Source organism: Haliotis rufescens, unplaced genomic scaffold (assembly GCF_023055435.1).
Source record: "Haliotis rufescens isolate VD_foot unplaced genomic scaffold, xgHalRufe1.0.p SCAF_52, whole genome shotgun sequence".
NCBI classification, from domain to species: Eukaryota; Metazoa; Mollusca; class Gastropoda; order Lepetellida; family Haliotidae; genus Haliotis; species Haliotis rufescens.
Window position 1 is genome coordinate 2336556 of NW_025964246.1, and position 24956 is coordinate 2361511.

A 24956-nucleotide genomic window follows, 5' to 3' on the forward strand; every position below is an offset into this window, starting at 1 on the left:
ATCTGTTCAGTGAGTGAGTATGGTTTTACGCCGCTTTTAGCAATGTTCCAGCAATATCACAGCATGGGACGCCAGAAATGGGCTTCACACATTGTACCCATGTGGGGAATCGAACCCGACTCTTTGGTATGACGAGCAAACGTTTTAACCAATAGCCTACCCCACCGCCCCAGATCTGTTCAATGTTTAGTGAGTGTTAGCTAAACCACGTTATTGACTGTTTAGAGACAGGCCTTACCAATGATGTGCTTCTCATTCAAGAAATAACACTGAATGAAGTTTTATTTTTAAAAAATGCTGTAAATTGAAATGTGGAGACCTATTTGTTCTTCCACTTAGTTGAGAAATAAGATCTTAATAATTTGTAATTTTGGTGTACAGCGAGATCCCCTTATCTAGACTTCAGGTATGAAAAAATCACGCCCTCAGGACAATGTTTTTGAAAACTGAAGATCTTACTTCACAAAATTGCTCATTTAGACTCACTTATCCAGACTGCAGAAGGGTGTAAGGTTACTGCACTATCTGGATAGTTAGTTATACCTATAGGGGCTCTGGATAAAGAGGGTTACACTGATAGAGCCTATTCAGTTTTTTATAGTTGGTTCACAAAACAATTGGCCTAAAATTCAGTGCAAGTGGTTCAATTTAAAACAAAAATTACTTCAACTTCAAATAGTACTGCTAAAATGAAAGAAAAGTAAAAAAGTTTTACCATGGCAACATTAAGAAAAATAATTGATTGCATTATTTCTTAGAATAAAGATTTTAAATATTATTCACCATTTCTTATGAACACTGGTGATAAAATCACTATTTTCTGTTGTACCTAATTGTTAAACAAATTTGGCTCAATTTGTTTTGACTCAAAAGTAACAATATTTTCCCGCTAATATCAGTTTTTTTTGTCGGTCGGTCTCAGGAACCAACTAAAAACAAATAAGACCTAGAGATATGGTGTTTCTTCGTCTCGAGAGTTCGGGGTGTGAGTTTGTTCTCCTACAAGAACCAATGACAGGATCGTTGTTGGTTAGTAAGTATATAGGTTGGTATTTGGCTGTAAGTATATAGGTAGGTATTTGGCTGTAAGTATATAGGCAGGTATTTGGCTGTAAGTAAGTATTAGGTAGCAAAATCTCTGGAATACTTTGAAGGCAATACTGACCTATGCGAGATTTTAAGCTATATGCCATACTAGGTATTATAATACCATTCAACCCAGTGTTATTTCAAGATAAAGCTCTTGTCTCCTGTATAGTGGGAGTTAACATAATCAACATATTTATCATCCTAAACATCCAGGAGATATCCATGGTTACAATGCATCACAATGCTTCACAGACCATTGTGATGTCATCGGTTTCCATGATGTCACAATCAAATCACATCACTAATCTCTCAGCTCTGATCTTAGCTGTACTTTTACACTCAAGACCCTGGTTATTACTGTTTACAAACTAAAAAAGTTGGAAGAATGATTTTGGATGATAAATCGAATCTCACCTCATGTCTTCCAAGCGTTAATATATCAAGACTCGTTTATAAAAGGAGTGAGTGAGTGAGTTGGGTTTAACACCGCTTTTAACAGTATTCCAGTTATATCACGGCGTGTCAGCTTAATGTGGGAGGAAAACCCAAAGTGATGTAGGTCTCAGACGTTTACCACTTCGGTGAAAGCCACGAGCACGGGTATGGTGCCGACAAACCTAGAAACATAATCAGGGCAAACCGGGATTCGGACCCACAATCATAGGATTCTATGTGCCCAAGGGATGCAACCCTGCACTGTGATTCGCGGTGCCTTAGATGACTGGCCCACCCGTGCCCCTGAGGATGGTTTTAACTTTTATCAACTCATGACATATTTGATCTTGGAAGACCTTCAAGTTGGAATCTCTATGTAACACATGGCAACTAAAACTGTGGCCTTTTTATGAAAGTTGCAAATCCACACCCATTGTTGTTTGGTTTTACAGATTTTCAGAGGCAATTACCATGATGCTGAAAGCATAATTTTAACACTATATCGAAAAGGACAATCGCAACTGGGAGCTGCCATCCCTATCTCTTACTCCTCCCAACATATTATGCCAGGAGTATGCTACTGATCTTCAGCTCTCACAAAAAGGATAAAAGGACTACCATCAATCCTCAGTCTGAAGCCTAAAGTCTTCCACAAAGTGATCTTAGTGCTGATCAATGTTAAAATATGGGAGTTAGTATCATCTTGCACTACTCTACTTACGATCATCCTAGTGCTACGACTGTTGTAGGTCAATGGTAATGTAAAGGAGTTACGATCGTCCTAGTGCTACGACTGTTGTAGGTCAATGTTAATATTAGGGAGATATGATCGTCTTAGCACTATGACTGTATTGGAGTTACGATCATCTCAACACTCAGCTCTGTCCTACATTAATGTAAGGGAGTTACGATTGTCCTAGTGCTACGACTGTCATAGGTCAATGTTAATGTAAGGAAGTTACGATCGTCCTAGTGCTACGACTGTTGTAGGTCAATGTTAATGTAAAGGAGTTATGATCGTCCTAGTGCTACGACTGTTGTAGGTCAATGTTAATATTAGGGAGATATGATCGTCTTAGCACTATGACTGTATTGGAGTTACGATCATCTCAACTCTCTCCTACATTAATGTAAGGGAGTTACGATTGTCCTAGTGCTACGACTGTCATAGGTCAATGTTAATGTAAGGAAGTTACGATCGTCCTAGTGCTACGACTGTTGTAGGTCAATGTTAATGTAAAGGAGTTATGATCGTCCTAGTGCTACGACTGTTGTAGGTCAATGTTAATATTAGGGAGATATGATCCTCTTAGCACTATGACTGTATTGGAGTTACGATCATCTCAACACTCAGCTCTGTCCTACATTAATGTAAGGGAGTTACGATTGTCCTAGTCCTACGACTGTTGTAGGTCAATGTTAATGTAAGGGATACGATCATCTTAGCACTATGAGTGTATTAGAGTCACGATCATCTCAACACTGCTCTGTCCTACGCCAATGTTAATGTAAGGGAGTTACGATCGTCCTAGTGCTACGACTGTTGTAGGTCAATGTTAATGTAAGGGAGTTACGATCGTCCTAGTGCTACGACTGTCATAGGACAATGTTAATGTAAGGGAGATACGATCATCTTAGCACTATGAGTGTATTAGAGTCACGATCATCTCAACACTGCTCTGTCCTACGCCAATGTAAGGGAGTTACGATCGTCCTAGTGCTACGACTGTTGTAGGTCAATGTTAATGTAAGGGAGATACGATCATCTTAGCACTATGACATCTCAACACTGCTCTGTTTTACATCAATGTTAAAGTATGGGAATTATTTTTATCTTAGCGTTAAGCATGTTAAGATCGTTTTGTGAAACAGCAACATATTTTTACAAAATACACCAAAATATTTTTCACATTTCTGAAGAGCGTCTATTTGAGGATTGACGGTAGTGTTGTGACCAATTCATTATGGAATGCTCTGTTTTTTGGTGGAACTGAAGGTTTTAACAGACAGTTATATAAAAACACTCCCAATGTGCTTACACTGGCAGCAATATTCTGTCATGGTTCAAATCAGACCTACTTGGACACATCGCTTAGCAATTCCATGAGAATTGATTTTCGTTTATTTCCAGGAATTCTTGGAGCAGGATGATAAACATGTTAAATATGGATAATCCATCTTGATGCCTATAGATCTGATAGAAATACCACAAGCTGTCCTACTGATCAATATATATTTATAATATAAAAAGAGACAAACAAAAAAATTCTGTATTTTGTATGCAACAACAAAATATTCATTCGTAACTTTGTAAAAAGTCATTGATCTAACTTGACAAATAAGCTTTTTATGCTAACCTTATTATTCATACCAATTTACATGCAACCAGCCCAACGTCTTCAATCAAGATCTGTTACAATGGTTAAACAAAATTTGAACACGTCTGACTAATTCCCTTGATTAGAACACAGAAAAGTATGAAGAAATAATCCAATGCTAAACTCGTAATGTTTGATACAAGAATAACTCAGACGGTTAGTATCAAAAGATAGAAGTCTACACTGGATATACTGGACAGCAGAATTACTTTTTTACATTGTGATATTATTTCAAACATGAAGAAATTCCATAAATATAATCCTTCAATGATGTTACATGATTTATCTCCCTTTCTAATAAAGAAAGCATGACACTTTGTATTCAAAAAGTGGGATGAATTTTTCAAAATATTGATTTTTCTCACAGAAATAAATCATCAACTTGTCATAAAAAGATAATGTACAATTAATTAGAGCTGACTTCAGGTCTGACTCTCGTTCCCGAACTTCTCCTTGATGAACTCCGGCTTCGGTTTGGCAGCAACAGGGGGAGGTGGTGGCTTCTTCGCAGGAGGTGTCTCCTCAAAGTCACTCTCACTCTCGCTCGTCGTGTATTCAATGTCGGCGATGTCAGGGCGTTCAAGTGTGGCTAGCGGGTCGATACTGTAGCGTTTTTGACGATGTGGATGCATCTCAATTTCGGCAGATGAGGATGAATTATCACTAGGTTCTTGCAGCTCTGGAGGAGGCGGAGGAAACTTAAAATCATCGTCCTTGTCTGCAACAAAACTACCATCCATGGTGTCAAGGTGCTCTAGTGACTCGAGAGGCGAGACTTCTCTGGTATGTGTCGTGCCTTCACTGAGTTCACCGACCCCCGAGTCTATTGTCATGTCCTTGCCTGACTCCGCGAGGCACTTGGTAGCTGCATACTGCGCATAGATTTCCTTTGCCATGGTGTCATCCATATCGGATTCCGTGTCACTCTCACTTCCAGAGCTTCCGCTGTACGTCATGTCACTCTCCGACCCATGGCTGCACATGTTCTCTAGCGTATCCAAGATATCGCCCGAGTCCAAACCTTCTCCATGACCACTTCCTCCAAAACTGGAGTCGTCGCGGTCATCCACGGGGCTTCTCATCACCATCATGCTCACGTCGCTATGGAAACTTTGACCAATGTCAACATCTTCATGGAAACTGACACGCTTAGGTTCGGGTTTCGGTTCTGCTGTTACGGCAGTGATTGCTTCGGCTGTCATTTCTTCCTCTTCTTCAACCCTGTTCAATGACCTCCGCTTCATTGAGTCAATCGGTTCCTTCTTCTCACGAATGTATGACGGATCTAACTGACCATCGCTTCCAGGTTCTGGTCTAAATGTTGAGAAGGTCAAGGCTGCTGATGTGTCTTCCTTCTTTGATGGCGGACTGTCCTCATCACTATATATAAAAGCTGCTGCAGGAGACGGCAGGTCGAAGATTAACGGATTCCCAGAACTGTCCACCTTCAATCTCTCCTTCTGTTCTTCCTGTGGATTGGGAGCTACCATGTGCGTAGATTTTAATTCAGGTTTCACGGCAAACCAGGGATCCTTTTCTCCATCTAACACAAACTGTTGAGGATTTTCTGTCATGCAGGGACCATCTGTTCCAAAAGCAGCAGTCCTTGGAACCCCGAATGTGTTGATGTTAGAAGATTCTTCAGAAGATGTTGGCGATGCATCCTTGAGGACAGGACTTGGTGGAGCTGGCATTGGCGACTTACTGTCAAGGGTTTGGCTGGCTGGGACTGAGATCTTGGAGTCTATTGCTATGTGAGCAGGTTCTTTTGTGGAAGATATAGCTGACGACTCGGATGATGTGGACGATGATGAGGCTCTCTTGGGGTCCAGTGCTACTTCTGGGCGTTTTTCTCTGGGCGGTTTAGCAGGTTTACCTAGGGGTGCTCCGACCGCCTGTGGTTTCCGCACCTCCACAGACACATAAGCACCTGATTCTGAAACTGACTTATCACTGGCAGGTTTAGAAGACACAATACTTGTCATCTCACACTTTTCAACACTATGTCTTCCATTTACAGACTCAGATGCATTGGTTTTGCCATTTACAGGCTCAGCTACACTGGTTTTGCCATTTACAGCCTCAGCTACACTGGTTTTGACATTTACAGCCTCAGCTACACTGGTTTGGCCATTTACAGCCTTAGCTACACTGGTTTCTGGCACTGCCTTTGGCAAAGGAACAGGTGCCCCTTCACCAATAATGTTAGTTTTGCATTGCTCATCAGCTTTTGGCACGGTTTCATCATCTTGCATTTTGTCCTCGAGCTGTTTGAGGATCTCCTTTTCGAACGAAGGACTCGTGGTGTCATCCACTGAGGAGTAGCTGGTCCTTGACGGCAGCTTGTGACAACTGACGAGCTCGAACCTCCGCAAGGTTGAAGGGGACCTTTCCAACGAGGAGGATTTTCCTATAGTATTATGTTTGAGAGGAGGTGACAGAGGAATATCCACAGCTTGGAGTGGTTCAGAATCAGTTGGCGGCCGACCTGGACTCTTGTCCCTTGGTCGCGACTCTTTCGTTGAGGCACCTTCTGGGGATTTGAAGAATGCAGTCTCTTCTTTGTTCTCGGACTCCCCCTTTAACCGTCGATGAAGGGTGTATGGAATATCCACGATGAGATCAGTATCAGCAGAATATTTCCTCTTGTCAGTGAAACTGTCCACATCAGGTTTCAGAGATGCACTTACAATATTATCACCAATAACATCCTTCCTTCCCTCCCCTTGAGGAGATTCGGCCTCTCTACCATACACACTAGCTGTTATACATGCACTGGGTGGGATCTCCCCATTCACCTTAGGGTATAGGTTAGTAGTGTTTAGTTTAGCTAGATCTGGCCTATCAGCTGCCTGACTCTCAGCAAGTCTGTCTATATGGTTAGTAGATTTCTCTGAAGCAGATACATTGTTTATTACATTTGTGTCATTAACACTCTTCAACTTGGGACTATCTTCGGGAGAAAATGTTACCGATTTAACCCCTGGTTCTCTCCCCTTCCCCACCCTCTCCTCCCCTTCAAGGTGATACGAGTCCTGGGATGTGTTATCATCATTGTCATTTGCATTTTGATTGGCTGATGGTTCATTTTGCATGGCAATATTATTAATAATTATATTTTGTTTCAACTTATCGAGATCTGAATCTGCACCTCTATCATCGGCTTCTGTCCTGGAATCAACACTGTCCTCCTTCCGCATCATGGCTGCCGCTGTTGCCTCCCCAACGGGGATGTGTTCCAGTTTCGGGGAGCCGAGCGAGCGGCTCCCGGACATGGAGCTGTCGCTGTGGACCTCGGCAGTCTCCACACGACTCATAGGGCTGACGTGGTTGTCCTGCGTGATGTCGAGGGTGTGGGAGCCACTGGAAGCTGTGCTGTTGTGGAGGTCTGAGGAATTGTGGGTATTAGTCTTCAGTGTAATCTTTGGTGTCACGCTGGTGCTCCGGCTCGAGATCCGACCACTTGCCGATCTGAAAAAATAACCAAATTTGATTATGTTTCGTATACTGTATGACTTGAACTTCCTCCTAACAAATGTGAACCTATTCCATATTTCTAACTTTTGTCATTTTTAACAAATCAACAAAAAAGCGTCACTAAGTATTTGTCCTCTTTGCACATTTTCACTGTTAATATTTTCTATGGTTAATATTTTGGTTAAAAAGAATACATACATAAGTTATTATAAGCATTACGTTAATTTATCATAATCGACATAATTAGTACCCTTCCTGTAATAACCTTTCCTCGTCATCACAATACTAAAATACAGCCTGCCCACCTTTCTATACCCTTGAGATAATTTGAGCTTACTCAATTTTATATCTCAATAACTGGGGAAATATGACTCTCGTGTAGCTTTCTGGAGTTTATCTTGCTTACATTAGTTTTAGAGTCAGCGAGTGAACCCGAACTCCAGATAACCTGGTTATTTGAAAAAATTATGCAAATAATTTTGAGTTATTTGTGTAAAGACATATGTATAAAATACCAATACTTTGAGTAAATAATTTTTCAACGTATCCTTTCAACTTGTAATGTATTTTTTTATAGTTCTATATTTTTTTCAAATGCAGGCATCACATATATGCTGTAGTCTATATAGTATATAATGCCCACACAAGGCGCTTCATCCCTATTATTGTTAATTCGACATGTATATTGATGTGAGTTTATGCAACATGTGACCCACGTTACTCAATGGCTAAAGAAGTTATCTGGAGCACTGGTGCTCGCTGAGCCAGCAGTAATCAAGCTTTATCAAGGCAGACTGTGCCGAATCGAGTTTGGGCCACGAAATCAACTGAGGCGCCAAACTTTGGTCCAATAATTCAGCTCTAAAAACAAGCAATGGAGTGATGCAGGTCTCTGATGTTCACCACTTTCGTGAAACCAGTAAGCAGGGGTACGGTGCTGACAAACCTACAAACAATCACGTATCTGGGACTGGAACTCACAATTATAGTTTCCTGGCATGCCTAAGGGAGGCAACTGGGCCACCCTGCCCCCAGCAATGCAGAGATGGAACCAATTCTTACCCTGGTCTCTTCAGGGTTATTATTTACAGAATCATTTTGTTGTTAATAATAACACAAACGGAAAGAGGAGCTATCAGTAAGACAAACAGAGATGGTGACATCACTTTACAGTGTTATCATACAATGGAGAATCAAAGATGACCCATCTTAGCTGGTATTTAAATAAATGGCTGGTTCAGTCATATTGTATCGATTTTGATTGATTTGGTTTGGTTTGTTTATTGTTTAACGCCATGCTTAGCAATATTCCAGCTATATGACGGCGGTCTGTCAACAATTGAGTCTGGACCAGGCAATCTAGTGATTGACATCATGGGCATCGATCTTCGCAATGGGGATCAACCAAGTCAATGAGCCTGACCACCCAATCCTGTTAGTTGCCTCTTACGACAAGCATAATGGCCTTTACGGCAAGCATGGGTTGCTGACGGCCTATTCCTTAGAGCGCCTTATGGCAATATTGACTGGCCAAACAAACATGCATTATGTAACATAATGACCACGCAGCTCTTCAATACTAGAGACATCAATACTGCCTGTGTGTGGCTGTGACAGCTAGCATATTGAACACCAGGGTGTGACAGCTGGCATATTGAACACCAAGGATGCAATAACTGGCATATTGAACACCAGGCTGTGACAGCTGGCATATTGAACACCAAGGATGCAATAACTGGCATATTGAACACCAGGCTGTGACAGCAGGCATATTGAACACCAGGGTGTGACAGCAGGCATATTGAATACCAAGGATGCAATAACTGGCATATTGAACACCAGGCTGTGACAGCAGGCATATTGAACACCAGGGTGTGACAGCAGGCATATTGAATACCAAGGATGCAATAACTGGCATATTGAACACAAGGGTGTGACAGCTAGCATATTAAACACCAAGGATGCAATACCTGGCACACTGAACACCAGGGTGTGGCAGCTGGCATATTGAACACCAAGGTGTGACAGCAAGCATATTTAACACCAATGATGCAATAACTGGCAAATTTTAATACCAGGGTGTGACAGCTGGCATATTTAACACCAGGGTGTGACAGCTGGCATATTTAACAACAAAGATGCAATAACTGGCATATTGAACACAAGGGTGTGGCGGCTGGCATATTTAACACCAGGGTTTGACAGCTAGCATATTAAACACCAAGGATGCAATAACTGGCATTTTGAACACCAAGGATGCAATAACTGGCATATTGAACACCAGGGTGTGACAGCTAGCATATTGAACACCAATCCTCATTTTACCCTTAGCTCGTTTGACAAACATCGGGTGTTGTGAACCTATTCTGACCCAGAATCTGCCCAGACAATTTCCACGTTTGTTTATTGGTTAATGCCGCATTCAGCAATATTCCAGCTATATGACGGCCGTCTGTAAATAATCCAGTCTGGACCAGACAATCCAGTGATTGACATCATAACCATCGATCAATTGGGACACGATGACATGCATCAACGAAGTCAGTGAGCCTGACCGACCGATCCCATTAGTCGCCTCTTACGACAAGCATAGTCGCCTCTTACGACAAGCATAGTTGCCTCTTATGGCAAGAACAGGTCGCTGAAGTTCTATTCTCTACCCAGATCTTCACATGCATAATAACCGTGATATGAAAATCTACAACACTTTACCTAACACTATAAACACACATCCACCATGTTCTACACAGATGAAGGCAGGACACTCACACTGATGAGACATAAGACATTTTAAGCCTCGGTGATACAAAGTGCTTTTGAAGTAGCAGTGTGACTTCAAAATATACTACTCAAAATAAGTTTAAGAACGCCCAATTTTTGTCATGGGCCCTGTTCCAGAAAGCGATCGCAGCGCTAAGACGATCGTAACAACCATACTTTAAAAGAAACCTATGGCAGTCTTAGCGCTATGATCGCTTTGTGGAATGGGACCATGGTCTATAGTTTATCGGTCATCGGTTGTTCCTTAACTTTTTTTGAGTAGTATATAGATGGCAATACATAAAGCTACTTACAAGACATATGCATGTGATTGTACTTAATGTACAACGTAAGCTAGTTATATAACTTCTCATTGAATGTTTTGCAACTGATTCTAACAAAGCCCTCTTATCATGCTATACTTCCAGTAAAACATAAGTGAATAGCACAATATCCTTCACAGATCATCCTCTCCACAGAGGGGCATTTTAAGCCAAACTTTCAAAGTAAAAGATTTGCTTTTCCAAAAGTGTAAATTAATGTGAAACTGGGAGAAAACCACATAGAACACTAGCTGGAGTTTGCCTGCCACTGAATTCTGGCTGTGCCAGGGCGAATCAGTTGTTAAATTCAACCAATCCTTGCACGGCTCGATCATGGCAGGCTTGTGGTTTATGTCGTAAAACTAGATTTTCAGAGAAAGCAAGTAGTGCAGATTTTCAATTGACTCATGGCAATACGTCACAGTCTGGACTTGACGTCTTGTGTGTGGACAAAATGGCATAATGCCCCCGCGTTACGAGGATAGTACTGTGTGTGTCATGCAATCAGCAGCCAAGGGAGATAACTCTACTTACTTCCTGCAATCCATGGGATGGCAAAAATAAAACAAAGCAGATATCTAATATATTATTTCTTCAAAAGAAAGGTGTTTCTTTCAAAAGTCTAAAAGCACAACATCAAGGATTATAGTGTGTACAGTGGACTCAGTCATTGCGCAGAGCTAGACAAAGCGATCATAATGTTAAAGAATGGGGGATACGACTGTCTTAATGCTACCAGTGTCTATGTCACAGAATGGGAGATACAACTGTCTTAGCGCTATCAGTGTCTATGTTAAAGAATGGGGAATACAACTGTCTTAGTCCTAAGATCACTGTATGGAAAGGGAATCTGGATTCAAAGCATTCCAAAAAGTCAAAATGTGCTAGCCAAATTGTGAAACCCATCCGTAAATATATATTATATATATATTAAGAATTTGCAGACATTTTGAGTGAATGAGTGAGTGAGTTGGGTTTAACGCCACTTTTAACAGTATTCCAGTTATATCACTGCGTGTCAGCTTAATGTGGGAGAAAAGCCCGAAGTGATGCAGGTCTCAGACGTTTACCACTTCGGTGAAACCCATAGCACGGGTATGGTGCTGACAAACCTAGAAACATAATCGGGGTGAACCGGCATTCGAACCCACAATCATAGGTTTCTGGCGTGCCCAAGGGATGCGACTCTGCACAGCGAATCGCGGCGCCTTAGACGACTGGGCCACCCGTGCCCCCGCAGACATTTTGAAGACATATTGACAACTATAGCTGATCAGCAATAACTATACTATACCACACTTTTGAAAGGGATATTTTTTATCTTTCCATGATACAAAAAACTGATTTTCATATGTCAAGTGTATACTTAAATAGAACGACATTTTGGATAATCCTTATCAACAGCTGAGTAGCATATATTCCACGTCAGTAACTACAAAATATCAGCAAGGATCGCTTCGACGTCTGTAGCACCCACTGTTATCTCAAAGCATGAATTAAAACAAAAACACTGCAAATTAGGAAGCGGTTAATATATCAATGAAAAGATTAATCAACCTAGGCTAAAATTAGTCTTGTACGGAGCCATAGAATATATTATTGAGCATCACACAAACCATCTTTCAGCCATTAGTTAGTGGCGAGGTGTTTTACAGGGCAGTTGTTGGTGTCGAGGTGTTATGAGTTTCAGAATGCTGATTTACCTAAGCTTTACACAATAATCCTGGACTTAATCATAGGATTATACTACAGCTTTGTAAATCCCTACACTGTAATGCCTAGATACACCACAGGTGTTACACTAAAGCTTTGTAATCCCTGCACTGTAACGCTTAGATTTACCACAGCTGTCACACTAAAGCTTTGTAATCTCTACACTGTAACGCCTAGATATACCACAGCTGTTACACTAATGCTTTGTAATCTCTACACTGTAACGCCTAGATTTACCACAGGTGTTACACTAACGCTTTGTAATCTCTACACTGTAACGCCTAGATTTACCACAGCTGTTACACTAAAGCTTTGTAATCTCTACACTGTAACGCTTAGATTTACCACAGCTGTTACACTAAAGCTTTGTAATCCCTACACTGTAATGCCTAGATTTGCCACAGCTGTTACACTAAAGCTTTGTAATCTCTACACTGTAACGCCTAGATTTACCACAGCTGTTACACTAAAGCTTTATAATCCCTACACTGTAACGCCTACATTTACCACTGCTGTTACACTAAAGCTTTGTAATCCCTACACTGTAACGCCTAGATATACCACAGGCGTTATACCATAGCTTTGTAATCCCTACACTGTAACGCCTAGATATACCACAGGCGTTATACCATAGCTTTGTAATCCCTACACTGTAACGCCTAGATATACCACAGGCGTTATACCATAGCTTTGTAATCCCTACACTGTAACGCCTAGATATACCACAGGCGTTATACCATAGCTTTGTAATTCTCATTTCCACAACTTCTGTGTCGAGTCACAATTACACAACAACGAACCCACCTTTCAAACTGCTGCCGTTTATCGATGTTGCCACGGACAAATTCCATCAGCTGTTTCTGGGTTCGACCGCTGTACCTGTACATTTAGAGAATTTCCATGAGAACATATCCTTCAGTTTATTCTACTATGTGTTTACATGGTACACAGTTACATATAAGTTGGTTGGTTGGTTTGTTGTTCAACGTCACACTCAGCAATATTCCAGCTATATGACGGCGGTCTGTAAATAATCGAGTCTGGACCAGACAATCCAGTGATAAATATCATGAGCATCGATCCACGCAATTGGGATCGATGACATGCATCAACCAAGTCAGCGAGCCTGACCACCTGATCCCGTTAGGCACCTCTTACGACAAGCATAGTCATCTTTTATGACAAGCATAGTCACAGGGGACAAGCATGGGTTGCTGAAGACCTATTCTAACCTGGATCTTCACAGGGGACAAGCATGGGTTGCTGAAGACCTAATCTACCCTGATGCTCACGAATCAGCATGAAAGGAAAGGCAGCAGATATTTTCTTAAGCAGGGGTCAAATTTTGTGACTCTTTGACCTCTGGTGACCTTTATTATTACTGTATTAGTCCTAAATTACATACCAACATGTAGAGCATCAGGTTACCAACATTTTGAGTGGTCATAATTCACCATATGACTATTGCTTGTAAAGTTATTCCACTTTCTGGTTTCCCCTACCCTGAAATCTAGTCCCGTGGATTCGACTCTGGGGTCCCCCTTTATGTCGTGATTACTACCACTAAGCTGTGATTCCCGGATTGCTTTCAAAGTTTTTTTTCATCTATGGATATATGACTTTCAAAAAATGATACTGAGATTTTGCCATCCCAGGTGGTACCAGTATCTGGTCTGGCTCATGGACTGGGAGGGAAGTCAGCTTGAAAGGAAAACTTTGGTTGTTGGTTGGTTTGTTGTTTAACGCCACACTCAGCAATATTCCAGCTATATGACGGCGGTCTGTAAATAATCGAGTCTGGACAAGACAATCCAGTGATTAATGTCATGAGCATCGATCCACGCAATTGGGATACGATGACATGCATCAACCAAGTCAGCGAGCCTGACCACCCGATCCCGTTAGTCGCCTTTTACGACAAGCATAGTCACCTTTTACGGCAAGCAAGGGTTGCTGAAGACCTATTCTACCCCGGAATCTTCACGGGTCGAAGGGAAAGGCAGTAGATGAGTGAGTGAGTGAGTGAGTGAGTGAGTGAGTGAGTGAGTGAGTGAGTGAGTGAGTGAGGATTTACGCCGCTTTTAGCAATATTCCAGCAATATCACGGCAGGTGACACCAGAAATGGGCTTCCCACATTGTACCCATGTCGGGAATCGAACCCGGGTCTTCGGCGTGATGAGCGAACGCTTTACCCACTAGGCTACCCGACCACCCCGGCCAGCAGCAGATAACCCACCTGAATGATGATCCTCGACTGACCACTCGGGTTTTGTTTCTTGGCACTTTTCGAACAGCCTGACACCGGAAGAAGCCATGGTGCTCAATGCATTTCTTCCAAAACCCCTTACATTCATTCCGACTGTCAAAGAAGAACTCCACGGTGTCCTTGTAGTAACCCTGAAGTGAAAACATTCAAATGTCAACAGAACGTCCATAGTGTAAGTTGAATGGGGTGAGATTTATCACCCCTGCCAGCTATGTCACATATTCCAGGTTCAAGTCTGGAGCAGCCAAACCATGCACAGGGTCATGATATGATTCATGATAGAGAATTTATGCCCATTAATGTGTGTGTGTGAGTGAGTGAGTGAGTGGTGTGTACGCCGCTTTGAACAGTATTTAAGTTACATCACGGCGTGTCAGCTTAATGTGGCTTAAACCTGATGGGCCCCATTCTATAAAGCCATCTTACTGCTAAGGTGATCGAAACTCCCATACTTTAACACTGGCTTAGGACTGTCATAAAACTAAGATCGCTTTGTGGAACAGTGCCCTGGTCTTTCACCTTGTTTATGAAACCCTGCTATGGTCCTGACAAACTACTGAGTGAGTGAGTGAGTATGGTTTTACGCCGCTTTTAGCAATATTCCAGCAATATCACGGCGGGGGACACCGGAAATGGGCTTCACACATTGTACCCATGTCGGGAATCGAACCTGGGTCTTCGGCGTGACGAGCGAACGCTTTAACCACTGGGCTACCCCGACAAACTACTGATCATGCCGAGGGCAAGTCTCACGTTTGAGTGAGTGAGTGAGTGAGTGAGTTGGGTTTAACGCCGCTTTTAACAGTATTCAAGTTATATCGCGGCGTGCCAGCTTAATGTGGGAGGAAACCCGAAGTGATGCAGGTCTAAGACGTTTACCACTTCGGTGAAACCCACGAGCACGGGTATGGTGCCGACAAACCTAGAAACATAATTGGGGTGAACCGGGATTCGAACCCACAATCATAGGTTTCTGGCGTGCCCAAGGGACGCAACTCTGCACAGCGAAATGTGGCGCCTTAGACGACTGGGCCCCCCCTCGCGTTTGAACCCAGGGGATTGGATCATGGTTGGCCAAGGGATGCTACAGTACACAGCAACAGTTGCTATCACCACTGGTTCATGTGGTCCTGACTTCATGGTTTACAGGCTCGGTGATGTGGTTTGGATAATGTGAGCTGCGGCTAACCTGTGGTTGATGGGGTGAACATCGATCAGTGCATGAATATTCCCATGTGACCACACTTCCCAGCGAACCTGCTCCACAATCTCCACAGGCTCTTTAACTTGGATGTACTTGTGGTCTAATCTGCTCTAAAATCTGGGCGGTGGGGTAGCCTAGTGGTTAAAGCGTTTGCTCTTCATGCTGAAGACCCGGGTTCGATTCCCCACATGGGTACAACGTGTGAAGCCTATTTCTGATGTTCCCCGCCGTGATATTGCTAGAATACTGCTATTCCAAAAATCCAACTTACTCACTACTCTACAATCTCCACAGGCTCTTTAACTTGAAGTACTTGTGGTCTAACCTACCCTACAATCTCCACAGGCTCTTTAACTTGAAGTACTTGTGGTCTAACCTACCCTACAATCTCCACAGGCTCTTTAGCTTGAAGTACTTGTGGTCTAACCTACCCTACAATCTCCACAGGCTCTATAACTTGAAGTACTTGTGGTCAAACCTACCCTACAATCTCGACAGGCTCTTTAAGTTGAAGTACTTGTGGTCTAACCTACCCTACAATCTCCACAGGCTCTATAACTTGAAGTACTTGTGGTCTAACCCACCCTACAATCTCCACAGGCTCTTTAAGTTGAAGTACTTGTGGTCTAACCTACCCTACAATCTCCACAGGCTCTTTAGCTTGAAGTACTTGTGGTCTAACCTACCCTACAATCTCCACAGGCTCTTTAACTTGAAGTACTTGTGGTCAAACCTACCCTACAATCTCGACAGGCTCTTTAAGTTGAAGTACTTGTGGTCTAACCTACCCTACAATCTCCACAGGCTCTATAACTTGAAGTACTTGTGGTCTAACCCACCCTACAATCTCCACAGGCTCTTTAAGTTGAAGTACTTGTGGTCTAACCTACCCTACAATCTCCACAGGCTCTTTAACTTGAAGTACTTGTGGTCTAACCTACCCTACAATCTCCACAGGCTCTTTAACTTGAAGTACTTGTGGTCTAACCTATCCTACAATCTCCACAGGCTCTTAAGCTTGAAGTACTTGTGGTCTAACCTATCCTACAATCTCCACAGGCTCTTTAGCTTGAAGTACTTGTGGTCTAACCTACCCTACAATCTTCACAGGCTCTTTAACTTGAAGTACTTGTGGTCTAACCTACCCTACAATCTCCACAGGCTCTTTAACTTGAAGTACTTGTGGTCTAACCTACCCTACAATCTCCACTGGCTCTTTAACTTGAAGTACTTGTGGTCTAACCTACCCTACAATCTCCACAGGCTCTTTAAGTTGAAGTACTTGTGGTCTAACCTATCCTACAATCTCCACAGGCTCTTTAACTTGAAGTAATTGTGGCTTAACCTACTGAGTTCTCACCAATTGAAATAACTAAAAACATTGCAAGTGATTCCATGACATTTGACTGGCTGACCTTCTGTTACCTAATTGGCTGACAATAGAATGGGAAGGCCTGTGTTACATCATTGAGTGAGTGAGTATGGTTTTATGCTGCTTTTAGCAATATTCCAGCAATATCACGGCGGAGGACACCAGAAATGGGTTTCACACATTGTACCCATGTCGGGAATGGAACCCGGGTCTTCGGTGTGACGAGTGAACGCTTTAACGACCAGGCTACCTGACCGCCCCCATTATTACACTGAACGATGTCAATGACTTCGTATCCTGTACACAGTCTTTTTGATGATACTGATTTAAAAAATGCAGCCTGCGAAGTTATTATTGCTGACTTATTTAACAACAAATATGCCAATTTATATACAGTGCCCACTGGATTTTATGTTTATACCTCCATAAACACAAAACATATTGAAATCAATTCTCTATTATGGCTCAAAGAACAAAATATGTGCAATGAAATATATTTGATTGAGGTCTTGACACACAAAAAGCTAACAGAAAACATGCAAAAAGCAGGTACAAGATATTCCGACATGAGTGAGTGAGTGAGTATGGTTTTACGCTGCTTTTAGCAATATTCCAGGAATATCCCGGCGGGAGACACCAGAAATGGGCTTCACACATTATACCCGGGAATTGAACCCGGGTCTTCAGCGTAACGAGCGAACGCATTAACCACTAGGCTATCCGACCACCCCTATTCCGACATGAAGACTGACTCATGCTTTCCCAGTCTGACCCCCATTATTAAATCTCCGACTGTCAAAGTTCTCGAGACTCTCTGATGGTCATTACCACTGGGACAAATCCTACTTGATTGACTGTAATTTAGGCTGGAGCTATCATGCTGTCATTGCAAGAGCTGACATTTCACTTATGAGAAAGTCAACAGAATTGGAGCCTGTAAACTTCCGTGTCATCTCGATTTAGCATCAGCCTACTACAGGATGAGTCACACAGCACTCAGTGGCCATTCATGATCATTGTTTGTTGTTTAATGCCGTACTCAGCAATATTCAAGCTATATGACGGCGGTCAGTAAATAATCGAGTCTGGACCACAAAATCCAGTAATTGACATCATTAGCATCAATCCACGCAATTAGGATACGATGACATGCTTCAACAAAGTCAGCGAGCCTGACCACCCGGTCCCAATCACCTCTTACGACAAGCATAGTCCCCTTATACGACTAGCATAGTCCCCTTATACGACAAGCATGGGTTGCTGAAGACCTATTCTACCCTGGATCTTCACGGGTTGGGTCATGGTTTAAACATGATTTAGCCATACTATCTCTCGGTAGCCTGTTAATAATCAAGTCAGGACCAGATAAACCAGTGAATGATAATATCAGCAATGTCCAACTCTGGAGGAGCCGGAGCCTGACCACCTGATATATTAGCAGCCTCTTACAAGCATAGGTTGTTGGTGGCACACAATCAACCACGCCACCGAGCCTGACCACCTGATATATTAGCAGCCTCTTACAAGCATAAGTTGCTGGGGACACACAATCAACCACGCCACCGAGCCTGACCACCTGATATATTAGCAGCCTCTTACAAGCATAGGTTGCTGGGGACACACAATCAACCACGCCACCGAGCCTGACCACCTGATATATTAGCAGCCTCTTACAAGCATAAGTTGCTGGTGACACACAATCAACCACGCCACCGAGCCTCACCACCTGATATATTAGCAGCCTCTTACAAGCATAGGTTGCTGGGGACACACAATCAACCACGCCACCGAGCCTGACCACCTGATATATTAGCAGCCTCTTACAAGCATAGGTTGCTGGGGACACACAATCAACCACGCCACCGAGCCTGACCACCTGATATATTAGCAGCCTCTTACAAGCATAGGTTGCTGGGGACACACAATCAACCACGCCACCGAGCCTGACCACCTGATATATTAGCAGCCTCTTACAAGCATAGGTTGCTGGTGGCACACAATCAACCACGCCACCGAGCCTGACCACCTGATCAATTTAGACCCCTCTTACTTCAAACAGATTAGGGACCACCAATTTTTTAAATTCCGAGGTGGGGGGTTGGGGGGTTGGGGGGAGGAGTGACAGAAAGCAAGGAAATTATTTTGTTCTATGTAGCTTCAAAGAAATCTCATACCCCTCCCCCTCTTGACTATCCAATGGCTGTTCCCGTACTGCTATATCATGATTGTTTGTTTGTTTGTTTGTTATTTAATGCCACACTCAGCAAAATTCCAACTATATGACGGTGGTCTGTAAATAATTGAGTCTGGACAAGACAATCCAGTGATTGATATCATGAGCATCTATCTACGCCATTGGGATACGATGACATGCATCAACCAAGTCAGCGAGCCTGACCACCCAATCCCGTTAGTCGCCTCTTACGACAAGCATAGTCGCCTTTTACGGCAAGCATGGGTTGCTGAAGACCTATTCTGTGATATGTCAGTTCAATGTCAGAGAAAGCCCACAGTGGGACCACCCTGGCCCAACACAATATGAAGAGCGTGGGATATTCATGATAGCTAAGCCACATATACTACAGGCAATAACAACAATGGACTTCACAGTTGTGTCAAAGCTGGGTTTGAACCAAGGTCTACTGCATAAAGGTGAGATCACTGACCACTGGGCTAACTCGATATCACTTAAAACAATCGTATCAATTCTGAATATTGTAATTCTGCTTACACCATAATGTCATTGACGTTTACTGAAAAGATGTTTGTATATATATATTAACTTTAGAATGATTAATGTTTGATAGTTTAACTGTATAGAACTATGAGAAACAGCAGCATGCTTTATTGGATATTAGTTGTGAGATTAACAAACAGTTAGTGAGAGTTTCGGTTGATGCTGCAGTCAACAATATTCCAGCTGTAGCAGCTAACTTATCGAGCCTGGGCCTGGGAACCAGTTGTCAATATCATGAGCAACATTGCACATTGTTGTGGTAAAAAGATGCAGAATCAGCATCACCTTGTGACCAACTGATGCCGTATCACACATTGCCGACATTTTGATTCTCTAATACTGGAATCTTGTTATGCAATTGTTAACATGAGATTAGTGACTTCGTTAACCTTCAGACAAGTCAGTCAAACTTACATCAATCAAACTTCTTGTCCTCTGTTCAAACTTCAAACCTAATTATACAGCCTCACGTTGTCCAAAGCATAAAACATAATGCTACAATTTATCAAATTAAATTTACTTTAATTAATTCAATTGAACATCTTAAATTGCCACAAACACAAACATATCCGAAAAAGACAATTTCAGTTTGACAAATTACAAATCCATATAAAGGACACACACATGTTGAGTAAATCCAAAAGCAAAGCAAAGACTTTAATTTCCTTAATGTCCGTAACGACAACTGTTTGATTGATGGAGCTGAACAAATGTCAGTGACAGGGTCAGGTGTTTTATCGGAAGGACATGTCAAAAGGCAGTCTGTCATTTTCACATTCCTTACAACTAGTTTTCACAAATATACTTTTAAATATCCTTTTATTCCCAAGATACCAAACTGATAACTACACATACGAATAAATATGAAAATGGTCAGTTTTGACTGCTGAGTAAAAAGAATTTTGTAGATTGTCTTACAAAATGTGTTTGCTGGAAAACGTCACATTGCCTTTTGACACAGCTATTAAGGAACTACAAACCAAGAGATACAGGGATAAGTTCTACAGTGTATCAAAGGATAAAGTAACAGAATCCCTTCTGATGAACATTCTGTTCAAATAAACCTCAAACGGATTTTTGTTTTCTTTTTGTAACTGAACTGGCAGAGTGAAAATAGAGCAGAAATATTGCCAAAGCTTATTTTAATCCCACAAACTGTTCTTTTGAAAACGATGTATATAGAGTTATACTATTGTTATTCGTTATTGAGTGAATGCATCCTTATTGTAGTCAGTGTGTACATATCATTATCCAGTTAGAAAATTACTTAAGTTATTCAGTCATATGATAAGCCAGTTATATCACTTCTGAAGTATTGCCAAAGCAACAAAGTTGTACAAAGTGATACACTTTAATCAACATACCCACGCTCCATTAACCTGGATGTGAAAAGGTTCATAAAAAAATGATAAAAAACAACATAAAAATGAGAACAGAAAGTTAATCAAAATAGGTGAATTACAAAAATAAACATTTAAGAACAGAAAGCCTGGTTCTCTATGTTAATTAACACTGGGAGGTTTGTTATTTTAATCCTTCATCAAATTGGATATGCAATGATATTGTGGTCATGCCAAGCCTTAAAGGACAGTTCATGCTATGGGCCCACTTGCACAAAGCGATCTTAGCGCTAAGACTATTGTAAGCCTATGTTAAAGTATGGGAGTTACGATCATCTTAGCCCTAAGATCGCGTTGTGCAAGTGGGTCCTTGTGAGAGCAGGCAATAAGGCACTGTAGCTCACCTCTACATGAAAACAGTATTTATTGCACACATCAGCATAGATCAGATTTCGTGCAATGTAGAATGAAGGTGTCAAGGGGAGATAAGTCATTCTTGATTCATGCATGCAGGATTCTTTGAAAAATTATCAATGGCAATCAGCGTTCTGTCAAGTTAAAATGATAAACAGTTACATTTAGGATAATCAATATCACCAAGGCCAGCAAGAATGACAGGTGCATCAATTGTTTTCAGCAAAGGGATTTAAACATAACACTTTAATGTCTGCTTTGTGAACAGATGTCCGATAGTCCTCGTGTCCGATATTACCAGCAGGACATCACGTTCCACAGAGCAAGACGGAACGCTGTGTCATGACAGTCTTCATGTCTGACATTACCAGCAGGACATTAGTTCCACAGAGCAAGATGGATGCCATGTCATGATAGTCCTCATGTCTGACATTACCAGCAGGACATCCTGTTCTACAGAGCAAGACGGAACGCCATGTCATGATAGTCCTCATGTCTGACATTACCAGCAGGACATCCTGTTCTACAGAGCAAGACGGAACGCCATGTCATGATAGTCCTCATGTCTGACATTACCAGCAGGACATCCCGTTCCACAGATCAAGACGGAACACCGTGTCATGTGGGGATGGGAACAGGGCAAAGTTGATGGAACGGTGAGGTGGTGAGACGAAGTGGGGTTAACATTATGTTCTACATCATTACAATCATATAGTGATGTGAGTTAGTGTTTGATTGTTTGTTTGTGGTGTGATGATGCTCGTTTTGTTTGTTGTTTAACGCCACACTCAGCAATATTCCAAATATATGATGGTGGTCTGTAAATAATCGAGTCTGGACCAGGCAATCCAGTGATTGACCTCATGAGCATTGATCCAAGCAATTGGGATACGATGACATGCATCAACCAAGTCAGTGAGTCGGACCACCCGATCCCGTTAGTCGCCTCTCAGACAAGCATAGTCTTTTACGGCAAGCATGGGTTGTTGAAGACCTATTCTATCCCAGATCTTCATGGGTCGTTGATGCTTGTACTAGTCCTGACCAATCTAGCCTACTGAGACAGCTTTTAACTTTGAACCTTTTTGGTAGGACGCGGCCGGAGATTTAACCACCAACCTTCCGCTCTCCAAGCAGATGCTTTATCTACTAGACCATGGAGTAGATGGAATAGAGAGTGAATGAGTGCAATACAACACTGCCTGTAAGTGCCAGAAAAGAGATTGCAGGGTCCTTTTTTCACAAAGCGATTGTTGTGCTAAGATGATCGCAACTCCACACCTTAACAATCGACTTTACGACAATCGTAGCACTAAGATCACTGTGAGGAATAGAGCCCTGAGTGCCATTGTACGAAACAACCCCAGCGCTACGATTGTCGTAAGTCCATGTTAAGGTATGGGAGTTACAATCACCTTAGCGCTAAGATCGCTCTGTATAACGGCACCCGTGGGATCTATCCTAACCCAGAATCTCCACACAGTCTTCTTAGCAATATAAGTCAAATACAGCTCCAGGCATGGAGAACATATCACACTTGATAATCACAGATTCCAACAGGGAAAAAAGATGATAACAGTACGATGGCGCCTTAAATCTCAGGAGAACCTGTGGCTCTGTGAGTTTTTGACACAGATGAGACCTTCTACACTACTAGAAACTTACTTGATCTGCTGAATCTGGTTGTGTAGTGGATAATGTTCTCTCAATGTTCAGCATTCAACAACACATGGTATTCACCTTCATAAACAGGACCTCCTATACCCCTATACTGCACTGTAGAACACCTACAACTCCTACACATTCCTACACATTGTAGAACAAGACCACCTTAGACAATGGGAGTATTGTATTGCTATTCACCATTGTTTCCAAGCAGTTTTTTAACTATTGGCCACCGAATTCAAATTTGGAAATAACGAAGTCAAACATCAAGAATAATTGACCAATTGAACAATGGAGAGAAATATTTTAAGTTATAAACATGATTTTAAATGATAGCGATCTGCCTTGATGTTTAGATTATTTTACCATGTGACAGGAAGTTGTAGTTATCCCACAATGCAGTGTAACGATGCAGCGAAGTTATCCCTGTACCTCTGGAACACGATATCTGTACCTTACTCACATAGCTCTCGGGGTGTAGTTTTATCAAGAACTTTTTCCTTTTAAAGCTTAATTTGCGGATTTTTGCCCATGAGAATGTGTTGATCTTTGTTGCGTTCTGGAACACCTGTACGCCCATGTGTGCTACGGCGAGAGTGAGCGTGACAGCCTCGTGATCCTGAAACAGGAAGAAAAGAGTGAAACTAGTGTTCATAAAGAGTGAGTGAGTGAGTGAGTGAGTGAGTTGGGTTTTACGCCGTTTTTAACAGTATTCCAGTTATATCACGGCGTGTCTGCTTAATGTGGGCAGAAAGCCCGAAGTGATGCAGGTCTAAGACGTTTACCACTTAGGTGAAACCCACGAGCAGGGGTATGGTGCTGACAAACCTAGAAACATAATCGGGGCGAACCGGGATTCGAACCCACAATCATAGGTTTCTGGCGTGCCCAAGGGACGCAACTCTGCACAGCAAATCGACTGGGCCACCAATGTCCCCTGTTCATAAAGACAACTTCTTACTTTCTCTTAAAGTCGAGATCCATGGATTGATTGTTTGTTGTTTAACGCTGCACTCAGCAATATTCCAGCTATATGACGGCGGTCTGTAAATGATCGAGTCTGGACAAGACAATCCAGTGATTGATATCATGAGCATCGATCTACGCAATTGAGATATGATGACATGCATCAAACAAGACAGTGAGCCTGACCACCAATCCCCTAAGTCGCCTCTTACGACAAGCATAGTCATCAGTTTCGGCAAGTATGGGTTGCTGAAGACCTATTCTACCCCTGATCTTCACGGGTCGACTACCATGGAAAGAGACTCAGCATTAATAGGGTGGGTGGGGGATGGGGGTGAGATTGGTGGTAAGACTGTGTCATATTTGGCTCAGTGAGTGAGTGAGTATGGTTTTACGCCTCTTTTAGCAACATTCCAGCAATATCACAGCAGGGGACACCAGAAAGGGGCTTCACACATTGTACCCATGTCGGGAATCGAACCCGGGTCTTCGGCGTGATGAGCGAATGCTTTAACCACTAGGCTACCCCTCCGCCCCCATATTTTGCTTTCATTGATTCAGGGAACACACAGCCAGCCCATATCTTAATTGCATTAATCTATGGTAAATACTTCAGAGAATTTCATTTTATTGTTCAACTTTATTTGATTACAAAAAGAAAACATTCAATTGGCTGATCAATTCAATTCTAAGATCATTGAGTATAGCATATAAATATCACCTGCTTGATAACAGTGTTAGTTATATACACACAGAATTTGCTACCATTGTAACAAAGGTTGAATGTCCATTCGATTGTGTCATTAGCTCAGATAA

General features: G+C 42.1%; 1 protein-coding gene across 7 annotated transcripts in view; it reads right to left on the reverse strand.

The window, feature by feature from the left end:
- Nucleotides 1–24956, reverse strand: part of LOC124152132 (FERM, ARHGEF and pleckstrin domain-containing protein 2-like) — a 157741-nt gene that overhangs the window by 37459 nt on the left and 95326 nt on the right. For 3 of the 7 annotated variants that reach the window (XM_048384906.1, XM_048384907.1, XM_046524905.2), the window contains 6 exons: nt 23629–23793; nt 21120–21134; nt 14413–14573; nt 12980–13054; nt 10997–10999; nt 7054–7373 (listed from right to left, as the gene is read on the reverse strand). In XM_048384906.1, coding sequence (XP_048240863.1) covers nt 7054–7373; nt 10997–10999; nt 12980–13054; nt 14413–14573; nt 21120–21134; nt 23629–23793 — 739 coding nt within the window. The remainder of the gene's footprint in view (nt 1–7053; nt 7374–10996; nt 11000–12979; nt 13055–14412; nt 14574–21119; nt 21135–23628; nt 23794–24956) is intronic. The other 4 variants (XM_048384911.1, XM_048384909.1, XM_048384908.1 and 1 more) reach the window with 4 other exon arrangements.